The sequence below is a fragment of the Panthera tigris genome, chromosome E2, assembly GCF_018350195.1.
Source record: "Panthera tigris isolate Pti1 chromosome E2, P.tigris_Pti1_mat1.1, whole genome shotgun sequence".
Lineage (NCBI taxonomy): Eukaryota > Metazoa > Chordata > Mammalia > Carnivora > Felidae > Panthera > Panthera tigris.
In genome coordinates, this window is record NC_056674.1 from 11,930,856 (window position 1) to 11,942,500 (window position 11,645).

At 51.6% G+C, this 11,645-nt stretch overlaps 1 protein-coding gene across 2 annotated transcripts in view; it reads right to left on the bottom strand.

The window, feature by feature from the left end:
* Positions 1 to 9,508: 9,508 nt before the first annotated feature.
* Positions 9,509 to 11,645, bottom strand: part of PVR (PVR cell adhesion molecule) — a 20,770-nt gene continuing 18,633 nt past the window's right edge. For both annotated transcript variants that reach the window (XM_042969779.1, XM_042969778.1), the window contains exons 7-8: positions 10,746 to 10,777; positions 9,509 to 10,279 (exon numbers count right to left, since the gene is read on the bottom strand). In XM_042969779.1, coding sequence (XP_042825713.1) covers positions 10,208 to 10,279; positions 10,746 to 10,777 — 104 coding nt within the window. In that variant the 3' untranslated portion in view covers positions 9,509 to 10,207. The remainder of the gene's footprint in view (positions 10,280 to 10,745; positions 10,778 to 11,645) is intronic.

The following is an 11,645-nucleotide window of genomic DNA, read 5'->3' on the forward strand; positions in this document are numbered from 1 at the left end:
AACTGAGGCTCAAGGGAGGAGGCAAGCCTACCAGTAGGTGGAGATGTGACTTCACCAGTAGGTGGAGATGTGGCTGGTTTACTCTGAAGAAAGCTTTTAGCATAGTTTTTCAAAAGCATCATTCATTCATCCATCCATTCATTCGTTCCAACACACGCTCCTTATGCCCAGCCCCACGCTGGGTGGTGCTGAGGACACAGTGACGACTGAGACAGCTCTTGCTTTGCCCTCCGTCCACAGTCGGGCTCACAGTTCTGTGTCTATGTTGGGGAGGGGAACAGACCCATCCCCAGACAATGATGATCCGGAGGGATCAGCGCTGGGACGGAGGAGCCCAGGGGACTGGGAGAGCCCAAAACGATGCCTCACTCAGCCTGAGGGGCAGGGAGGGCTTCCTGGAGGAGGAGACGACGGAACAGAATAGGAGTAGCAATGAGACAGGTGCAGTGGGGTGGGGTGAGGTTTATGCCAAGCATTGTTAACAGCACTTGAAAGGGCGTGGAGGCTGCAGATTCTGGCTGGGGAGGGTCTGAGTAGGAGGGGGTGAGGCTGGAGAAGAAGGAGGGATCGATTGGAATTCTGAGCTCTGTTAGGACAGGGTCTAGGTGATGGAGGGTCCAGGGCTGTGCTGATACTTTGGCCAGTAGCCGCATATGGCAATTGAAATATGCCCTTAAATTAATTAAAATTAATGCCTCAAAAATTAGTTTCTCAGGGGCGCCTGGGTGGCTCAGTCAGTTAAGCATCTGACTCTTGGTTTCAGCCCAGGTCATGATCTCACGGTTCGGGGATTCGAGCCCCACCGCGGGCTCCGCACTGACAGTGTGGAGCCTGCTTGAGATTCTCTCTCTCCCTCTCTCTCTCTCTCTCTCTCTGCCCCTACCCCCTCCCTCTCTGTCTCTCTCTCAAAAAAAAAAAAAATTTAATTTCTCAAACTGGCCACTTTAAAAAAAAATTTTTTTTTTTAAGGTTTATTTATTTTTGAGACAGAGAGAGACAGAGCATGAATGGGGGAGGGACAGAGAGAGAGGGAGACACAGAATCGGAAGCAGGCTCCAGGCTCCGAGCTGTCAGTAGAGAGCCGGATGCGGGGCTTGAACCCCCGAACTGTGACGTCATGACCTGAGATAAAGTCAGACGCTTAACTGACTGAGCCACCCACCCAGGTGTCCCTGAAATTTGTTTGTTTACTTATTTTGAAAGAGAGTGCACTGGGGGGGGGGAGGGGCAGGGAGGGAGAGAGAGAGAGAGAGAGAGAGAATGGGCTCGATCTCACAAAGCTGAGCTGAAATCAGGAGTCGGACCCTTCACCGACCGAGCCACCCAGACGCCTCCATCACAGGAGGTTTTCCTGCACGGGGCTGGTCTAAGGATCTGAAGGGGGCAGGGCCCCGCGAGGTTTCCGGGTCTGCGGGAAGAACAGTAAGTTGGGGTGCTTGTCGGTAGCAGTTTGCGTGTGTACGTGTGGCCAGACTGTCGCAGGTGAGGGCGTCCACCGGAGTCTGCAGCTTGGAGAGAAAAATGACTTTGAACCACCTTAGGGTGGGGTGGCCCAGCCCTGCTAAACAATCGCAGAGTCCCTGTGGCGAGCTGCTGAGCTTGACTCAGCCGGGCTCCGCTATCACTCGGCTATGGGATCTTGGCTGCAGGTGACTTCACCTCTCTGAGCCTTGGCTGTCCTCCCCTGGACAGTGGGGACAAGCATCCGCACCTCACGGGGCTGCCGCGAGGGGTAAGGAGACACTCACGCAAGAGGCCCCCAAAGCACACAACAGACGTCTGGCGGTGGTGGTGGTGTTGACCTTGTCTTTGGACTTGCGCTCCTTCCAGAATTCTCCCTGCCCCTCTGTGACCTTGCTCAAGGGAAGTGCATCCCCCCCACCCCAGGCGTTTCCAACCCCCCACCTCGCGAAAGCTCCCTGATGCCTTGAAGGCTTTGTGCGATGTTTAGTGTCCACGGGGATTTACCCTCAGGCCTTCTGGCTGCAGTTTTGAAACTTCCTCTCTCTGCTTGAGAGAGAGGTGGTTGCAAACCCGGCCGTCATTTCCAAGTGGGGCCGCCCCGGGGAGACAGTTCCAAGCTTGGGCCCCAACAAGATTGCCCGGACCAGCCTCATTCTGGTAGGAATTTGGTTGCACAGCAGGAGTGGAAGTTAGGGGGTCAGAGGGATTCTGGTACATTTTCACTGCTAACCTCTTGGAGTGAAGGCTCCGTAAGTAGTGCTAGGCCGTTCGTAAAGCAAAGCCTATTACTCTGGAATTTCCAGGTGCTGAAGTTTCTCTCTGTCTCTCTCTCTCTCTCTCAAATGATGACTGATTCCTTTTGCATTATGAAAAGAAAAGGTTTAATATAGAAAATTTAGACAGTTTGAACGCAAAAAGAAGAGTATAAAATTAAACCATCTTCTAACTACCCAGAGAGGTTCACCGGTTAAAAAAATACCAGAGGTCCAGACTTCTGCTGTCAGCCATTCTGTCATTCTGCAGCCTTCCTCTGGGTTTTTGCCCAGTTTCAGAAGGCAGATCCTGATGGGTCCAAGTCCCCCCAGGCAGTCTCCTTCTTTCGCTGGGGATTGGTTGGGCGGTGGGTGATGCCGGCCAATGAGATCCGAGAGGAGGCTGCTGGGGAAGTTCACCCAGGACACGGTCATCTGTTTTTTCCAGATCTGGGTCTGGCTGCGATGGCTGGAATGCAGCAGCCATCTTGGCGCCAGCCGGAGGCCGATGCCAATACGCGGTGGAAAACAGAACCAACCGCAGAGAAGCAGAGCTGAGCTCCACACGCGGTGCCTGGAGTAGAAACAGACAGTCCAGTTCCTTGTGTTTAATCTCAGCCTGGGGAGCGGGGGTGGGGAGGGAGGGCCCTCTCTGCTTTTGGCCCCTGAAGCACCCTCACCATCCCATTTTTATATACTGATGAAGGTTCTCCCAGTGTCTGGAGTCTCCCTAGGCTCCCCTGAGCCCTTCCTACGAGGCCTGACTTTTGGACCGCTGTGTTCTTCTCTCTTTTGTCCAATTTTGGCAAGTATCCTCCTAAGTCAGTTTAACCAGAACCCCTCACCCTTGATAGCTGTTCAGCCCTCCACGTCTGATCAGGTTCCTCGTTTCCCCCCACCCCTCCCCCCTAGGTGCTGTCTGATCACCCCTGCTTGCCCTCCGCCAGGCAAGAATCTTGTCGGGTGCTTTAACAGGCATCGTTAAATAATCGTTTTCTTTACAGTTAGAATACTATTTTTTTTTTCTTTAACCCATCCTTCTTAATTCACCCATCCTTCACTTTGTGAATTTAATTGGTTCCTAAAAATCCTGCCCCTAAGAGCTGAGGTGTGGAAATCTACATATATATGTTTAAGATAGAACTCCAGGATATTGAACCGTTCAAATGAAATAACATAAACGTCTGTGACTCGACACACAGTTTACAAAACGTGACATCATCCACTTTGCTTCCAAGGCGTTGCAAAGAAACAAGCGAAAATAAATGTTGAAAGAATTAAAAGTCCCTGCATAACCTTCACAGATCAAACCGGGCATTGCTTTAAGACTACGTGCGTCAATCAGTTCCATATATTAACTGATGTAATGCTAATGTCTGTATAAAGTAGCTTAATTCAGTATCTTAATTTACAAACAGGGAATCGAAAGTTTATGATGATTAGGTTAAGAAGGATTTGAACCCAGACTACCTGACTGCAAGTGTCATTGTGTATAACAGCTCCCTGGGGTCGGCGTCCCCTAAATCTACCAGACATTGTCCACAGCTGTGGCATCAGTCGACGTTCCCACATCCCACCTATGAGATCTCACGAGTCTCCACCTCCTCGTCCACAGCTGCTATTTTCAGACATGTGGAGTTTTGCAAATTTCATTATGGTAATCGTTGCATTTCCTGAAATCCTGGTAAAGCTGAACATCTTTTCACATGCATATTAGCTGCCCAATGTTTCTCCTGACGTTTCATTATTACAGTTTAATTAACTATATTATATTATATTATATTAAGCTATCGCTGGAAAACAACAGAAATATGTGGTTTGGACAAATTATGAAATAATTTGCCTGTTTAATCTCAACGAAGCCCGTTTTCTATTGATCCCTTATATGCTCGTGATGAGGGAGGTGGGGCAAGCTGAGGGCAAAATACAGGCTGCCCCCCCCCCCAGGCGGGATATGGGTGATATTTCCCGTCACCCCCCCCGCCCCCTCCTCCTCCCCTCCACGAACAAAGAAAAGGGGTTTAAGTGCTTGCCACGGTGATTGTGGGAAACTAAGGCAAATGAAAACTTAAATTCCCTTACTGCCTCCAGCCCATTGGCACGTCCTTGAAACCGACAGAGTGACCTCCCTCCAGGAGCTCAGCTGCCTGGATGATGACACTTTGCTGGGGGCAAAAGGGAATCTTGGCTTAACATTATCCTGACCCCCCAGGATCCTGTAAGTCTACTTCTTTTTTCTCAGCTGCCCCAAGATACATGCTGGCAATCCTACTCCAAGTTTATGCCCCCCCCACCCCCATATACATCTGAAGGGTCTCATGACTGAGGTTTTATTGAAAGGTAATAAATGGTGTTTCCCTAGCAACAGCTAGCCCCTCAACGTCCTGGAAACCTTGTTTCCAAAGTTCCTTAGAGACTCTATCCCTGACCTCCTCCCAATCTGAGGGTAAATAATGAATAACCTGTCATGTCCCCATGCAGCAGCTTTTCCTGTCCATGGGTCCTATCCTCCTGCTTCAATAAAATCACCTTTTTGCACCAAAGACGTCTTCAAGAATTCTTTCTTGGCCATTGGCTTCGGACCCCACGAACCCCCCATCACCCCCAAAACTTCATCATTAGGACCCAGGCAAATACTAACCTGCTTTCTGTCACTTTTTTTTTTACTTAAAAATTCTTTTTCTATAAAAATTTAGAGGCTTTTTTTTTTTTTATTGTGGTAAAGCTAACACGCCAAATGGATCGTTTTACCTATTTGAAAGTGTGCAGTTTAGTGGCATTTAGCTCGTTCACAGTGCTGTGCAGTCGTCACCACTATTTCCAGAACTTGTTTTGTGCTGCTTTGTTTTTGTCTGGTTGTGTGTGCGTGTGTGTGTGTGTGTGTGTGTTTTGTTTTTTATTTTTAAATCACAACAAAAGGAAACCTTGAACCCATTGAGCAGCCACTCCCCATCAACCCCTTCCCTCCAGGTCCTGGCAACCCCTCACCTCTTTCCAGTCTGTGTGGATTCGCCTACTCCGGACTTTGCCTAGAGACGGAATCCTACCCTCTGTAGCCCTCTGTGGCTGACTTCTTTCACTCTTTTGGGGTTCATTCGTGTTGTAGCCAGACAGCGCTCCACCCCGTTTATCTCTGAGTAATATTCCACTCTGTGTGGGTGGATACACCCCATTTTATCATCTATTGACGCGCATCTGGGGCGTCTCCACCTTCGGCCATTGTGAATAGTGCGGCTGTGAACACCGATGTACAGGTGTTTGGTGACCTCGTTTCAATTTTTCTGGGTCTCTGCCTGGAAGCGCAATTGCTGGGTCACCTCGTTTCCCACTCAGGTTTCGGGAGCACAGGATCGATCGTCTGTCCAAGCCGTCTGCCACCTGGAGGTTTCCAGGACCTTGAGCCTCCTCTAGGTGGGGTAGTATCGGCTTGGAACCCCCCCCCCGCCCCCCCCCCCCCCCCACCCCTTCCTCCCCTGGGAGCAGTGCCCGGGCAGGGCTTGGGGCTGTTTTCGCCTCTCCTCCTGACCCTCTCCCCTTCCTGGCCCAACACGGATGATCGTGGTTTTCTCAATCTTCTGTGATTTCTGCAACTTCCACGCCCAAATTCGGGGTCCACTTTCTCGAGTCCCGGGTGCTTGTGACATCCACAGTCTGTGCAGGACCGGTTGTCAGTATCAATTGTGACAGCAGGGGGCGCAAAGTCTTTGACTCGCAATTTCACCTCCAGGAGTGTGTCCTACACTCGTGGGTCAATAGGAGCTGGGTGACAGGGAGCAAGGCCACTCATTACGACACTGTAATGGGAAAAGGGCGGAAACACTACAAACATCTGTCCAGTGGGGGCTTGGTTGAAAGAGTCCTGGATGTCCCCCTGGGGAGTACTTACTATGTGGCTGTAAAAAGACTAAAGGCACTTGCTGGGGGCGCCTGGGTGGCTCAGTTGGTTAAGGGTCTGACTTAACCACTCTCGTGGTTCGGTGAGTTCGAGTCCCAGGTCAGGATCTGTGCTGACAGCTCAGAGCCTGGAGCCTGCTTCCGATTTTGTGTCTCCCTCTCTCTCTGCTCCTCCCCCACTCGTGTTCTGTCTCTCAAAAATAAACATTAATAATAATAATAATAATAAAGGTGCTCTCTCAGAATTTCCGGAAATCTTAGTTATATAAGTATAGTGAAGAACAGTGTGTCTGAGATGTTACTTAGTATGGAAAAAAGGATATATATTTATTCTGTGTGCATTTAAAATTTTTTAAATGTCTATTTTTATTTCAAAAAAAATTTTTTTAATGTTTTATTTATTTTTGAGACAGAGACAGAGCATGAGCAGGGGAGGGGCAGAGAGAGAGGGAGACACAGAATCCAAAGCAGGCTCCAGGCTCCGAGCTGTCAGCACAGAGCCCGATGCGGGGGTTCGAACTCACAAACCATGAGATCATGACCTGAAGTCAGAGGCTTAACCGACTGAGCCACCCAGGTGCCCCTGTTCTGCGTACGTCAATAACCCTCACCTGACAGCTGTTCCAGGGTTATCGTGGTGAGAGTGATAGATAAAATATATTCCCTTGTATGGCAAAAGGGCTTTGTGGGTGTGATTGATGACCTTGAGATGGGGAGCTTATCCTGGGGGACCCGAGTGGGCCCAATGTGATCACAGGAAAGAGAGAGGCAGGAAGGTCAGAGGAGGAGGTGGGATGTGGGCACCAGGGGAGAAAAGGCCAGGTGATAGTCCTTACGCCAAGGAACACGGGTGGTGCTTCTAGAAGCTGGAGGAAGAGATTCTCCCCTGGAGCCTCCGGAGGAACCCGCCCTGCGGCCACCTTGATGTTAGCCCAGAGAGACTCATTTTGGACTTCTGACCGCCAGAGCTCGTAAGAATAATTTTTTTGTGTTTCAAACCACGAGGTTTACGGTAATATAGTTCCCCCTTCTAAAATGTACTATTTGGTGGGTTTTGGTGTATCACATTATTAATTTTTAAAACTTGTAGGAAAATAGATGGGCGCCTGGGTGGCTCAGTCGGTTAAGCTTCCGACTCTCGACCTCAGTTCGGGTCTTGAGCTCAGGGTCGTGAGTTCAAGCCCCACGTTGGGTTCTATGCTGGTTGTGAAGCCTGCTTAAAAGGAAAACTGGGGGAAAACAGAGATGACAAAAGTTGGCCATTGTAGGCATTTTTAAGTGTTCATTTACACGCTCAGGATTCTGCAGGACTGAATACCCGTAAGCGAAAAGAATGAAGCTGGGTCCCTTCCTTATTTTCTATGTGCAGACAAACTCAAAGTGGACCCCTGATGTTTTTGTTTTGTTTTTTGTTTTTAAAATTTTTTTTAAACGTTTATTTTTGAGACAGAGAGAGACAGAGCATGAACAGGGGAGGGACAGAGAGAGAGGGAGACACAGAATCTGAAACAGGCTCCAGGCTCCGAGCTGTCAGCACAGAGCCCGACGCGGGGCTTGAACTCACAGACCATGAGATCATGCCCTGAGCCGAAGTCGGACGCTTAACCGACCGAGCCACCCAGGCGCCCCCCTGATGTTTTTTAATAACTTTTGATTTGGGGATGTTTATACAGGACCTAGTCAAAAAAAAAAATAATAAAAATAACGAGAGGGGCGCCTGGGTGGCTCAGTGGTTAGGCGTCTGACTTCGGCTCAGGTCATGATCTGGTAGTTCGTGGGTTCGAGCCCCGCGTCGGGCTCTGTGCTGACAGCTGGGAGCCCAGAACCTGCTCCGGATTCTGTGTCTCCCTCTCTCTCTGCCCCTCCCCCGCTCACGCTCTGTCTCTCTCTCTCTCTCTCTCTCAAAAATAACTAACCGTTAAAAAAATTATTAAAAATCAAGAGACGGAAATAAAACGAGCTCTCCCCAGGGCATGTGAGAATCCTGGGGGCTCATCCCTGTGGTCCTCCTGGTTCAGGTTCTTGCTCCCGCCCCCCTGCTTCTGTCCCACACGGTGACAGTCCACGCGAAACTCAGCCACCCCCTTGTACACTGAGAGTCTAAGATGTAATCAATTAACTTTAATGAGGTGTTTGGGGCTAGGGATGGGTAGGGTTTATGTACTAGCAGCTTGACAGATCTCTCACTTGCCCCCCCCCCCCCCCCCCCGCACCCCGACACTGGAGCCCTGCTGGCCTTGCCGCGTCCCAAGAACTTGTTTTCTCTTGCGAGGCAGCTCGGGCCTCATGCTCTGGGTTAGTTAGCATCTTGGCCAGAGGTCTTGCTTCCTGCAGGTATTTCCTGAACAGAGGGCCTTGCTGGAAAAGGGATTCTGGTGCCCCCCTCCCCTCCCCCCCCCCACAATCAGAGACCGTTAGGAAGGAAATGCATCAGCTGTATCTGGTCAGCTCTGCCTCTGGGACCTCAGGCTGTATCCTCCCTGGTCTGAGGGCCATCCGTGTGTCTTGCCCAAGCGTGGCTTCTGCTCCCCCGGGACCTCTTCTTCCTTGTTTTGGACACTTTGCCTTCCTTGCTGGGTGACTGGCTCCCATTCTCGGGGTGGTGGGGGGGGGGAGAGGACCCATCAACACCAGCACACTGGCTACAGACGATCTCCCGGGACCTGCGTCTTGGCAGAAGGTGCCTGGAACTCACGTCCTCCAAGTTCATGTCCACCATCTTCCCAGTCCTCGGACGGCCCCGGGCAGCTGAGTTCCAGCCTCGGGTTCTCTTATGGATTGAGGGTTGGAGGTATTTCTTGTCACCACAGGGATTCCACCGATCCAGGGATTTAGAAGTTCAAGGCCAGAGGTCAAATTCTTACAAAAATTCTCTGGCAGCCGGAACAGTCTGTGTGGCCCCACGATGTAGGAAAGGGTTAACCTTGCCCAAGGAAAGGTTTGGCCCTTTGCCCCTGACTCTGGGAGGTAAACCTCTAAGGTGTTGGAGTGTCTTGGCCGATAGTCCTCTTAGTTTGCCTGGGGCTGTGGGCTGCACCAAACAGTCTATGCTAACAGTGTGATTTACAGTGGGGCCTTAAGACGGGGTGCCTGGGTGGCACGGTCCATTAGGCGTCCCACTTCTACTCAGGTCATGATCTCACGGTTCTTGAGGTTCAAGCCCCGCCTCGGGCTCCGCGCTGACAGCACTGAGCCTGCGTGGGATTCTCTCCCTCTACTTCTCTCTCTGCCCCTCCCCCGCTTGCACTCGCCCTCAAAATAAACTTTGAAAAATAACATAGCGGGAAGGGAAGCAAAAATGACCTAAAAACAGGGAGGGAGACAAACCGTCAGAGACTCTGTAATACGGAGAACAAACTGAGGGTTGATGGTGGGGGGAGGGGGTTGAGGGGCGGGTGGGGGATGGGCTAACGAGGTGAGGGGCGTTAAGGAGGACACCTGTTGGGACGAGCGCCGGGCGAATCACTAAAATCTATCTCTGAAATCATTATCACACTCTGTGTTAACTTACTTGGATGTAAATTAAAAATAATAATAATAATAATAATAATAATAAATAATTAAGAATAGTAACACAGTGGGGCTTTGAGCTACAGAGGTGCTGGAGAGGACGGTCAGCTCCGTGGGCAGTCAGCCGTCCCTACCACGAGGGAGCCCCGGAATAAATACTGCAACCAAAACTCTGGCAGCCCAAGGTCCAGGGAGGATGGCGGGACTCTGTTGTGCCGTCACGCGTCACGGCTGGGAGAAATCGGGGCTGCCCGTGCGGGACGACTGGGACCTGGTGCCTGGTCGGTCCAGCCCGGTGCCCCCCAGGGGCTCTGCATCCACGCTGCTGACCTGAGTCTCATGCTCTCACTGTGATCACCCGAAGCGTGAGCGTAACCGCGTTCTTGGGCTCCGCGAGTCCTTCCAGCGAATGCCCGAACCAGAGAGAGGTCGTGGGGAACACCCGAACGTGCACCGGCTGCGGCACGGTGAGGCACAGGGGTCATTCTTAAGGTCGGCCTGGCACAAGGGAGGTGGCCAGTCTCTTTGGAGGGAGCCTTCCTCCACTGGGCAGGGTGGCCCCAGTCTCTCCAGCAGTCCCCACGCAGTCACCTGGTGTTCTCCGCGGGCGGGTCCTGGGAAGAGCTGGCATTAAGGTCCACCGCCGTGTAGGAGATACACTGGAAAGCGGACGGTCAAACTTTAGCCTCCGGGCCCTTCCAGACAAAACCCTCCTGCTGAAGCCCAACTTGCAACTGGCACAGAGCGGCGGGCCTGTCCCCGCCCCTCCCCCTGAAGGCCAAGTGCTTCCTCGCTTGGTCTTAGCCCAAAGGCCAACAGGCGACCGAGGCAGCCCTTCTGAAGGTGCCGTCGTGAGCGGGGAGGGAAGGGGCGCCCGTGGGAATGCAGATCCCCAGCGCAGACCCGCCAGACGGGGACGCTCAGGGGGTGAGGGCCCGGGAGCGTGCATGCGGAGTCTGCCCGGCAGGAAAGGTTGGGAACCCTGGCTCCTGACATCATGCTGGCTTTTGGTTAAGCGCTGCAGGTGCCCGGAGACACCCGTCCGCTCCTTGGGAAAGCCAGCGCGGCTGGGCTGCGGTTCACGCGGAACCCCCACACCCTCCCCGGGGCCACCACCACACTTACGCCATTGGCAGAGGAGCTGTTTGGGGTCCGACCTGGGGAAAGAGGAGGAGAGGTCGTCAGGAACGGACGACAATGCCGGAAGGCCTGGGACGAGGACACACGTGGGTGGCAGTGCCCCCTGAGTTCTCAGTCCCAGCTCTGCCTTTGACACGCGGCGGCCACTCCCCACGGAGGTTTATTCATTTGTAAAACCTGGGGGTCTGTGCCTCCCCCAGTTATGCATTCCGTTGTTAAGTATAAACGAATATTTCTTTATGAAAACAATTTTTTCTCTTTAATGTTTACTTTTGAGAGCGAGAGAGGCAGAGCGTGAGCAGGGGAGGGGCAGAGAGAGAGGAAGACACAGAATCCGAAGCAGGCTCCAGGCTCTGAGCTGTTGGCACAGAGCCCGACGCGGGGCTCGAACTCACGGACCGTGAGATCATGACCTAGCCAAAGTCGGATGCCTAACCGACTGAGCCACCTGGGCACCCGTAAATGAATATTTATTGAGCATGGGTTCTGGAACCTGATAGGAGGTTCCACATCCTAGCTCTGTCCTTTAGGAGCTGTGTGACCTTGGGTAATTAACTGAACCTCTCTGTGCTTCAAGTTTCCTCAACCATCAAACAGGTTTATTCAGCAAATGTCTACTTTGGGGATGTTTGGGTGGCTCAGTTGGCTGAGTGTCTGACTCTTGATTTTGATTTTTTCTTTCTTTCTTTCTTTCTTTCTTTCTTTCTTTCTTTCTTTCTCTTCCTTCCTTCCTCTTTCTTTCTTTCTTTCTTTCTTTCTTTCTTTCTTTCTTTCTTTCTTTCTTTTTCTCCTTCCTTCCTTCCTTCCTTCCTTCCTTCCTTCCTTCCTTCCTTCCTTTTCTCTCCTTCCTTCCTTTCTTCAGGTCATAATCTCACGGTTCGTGGG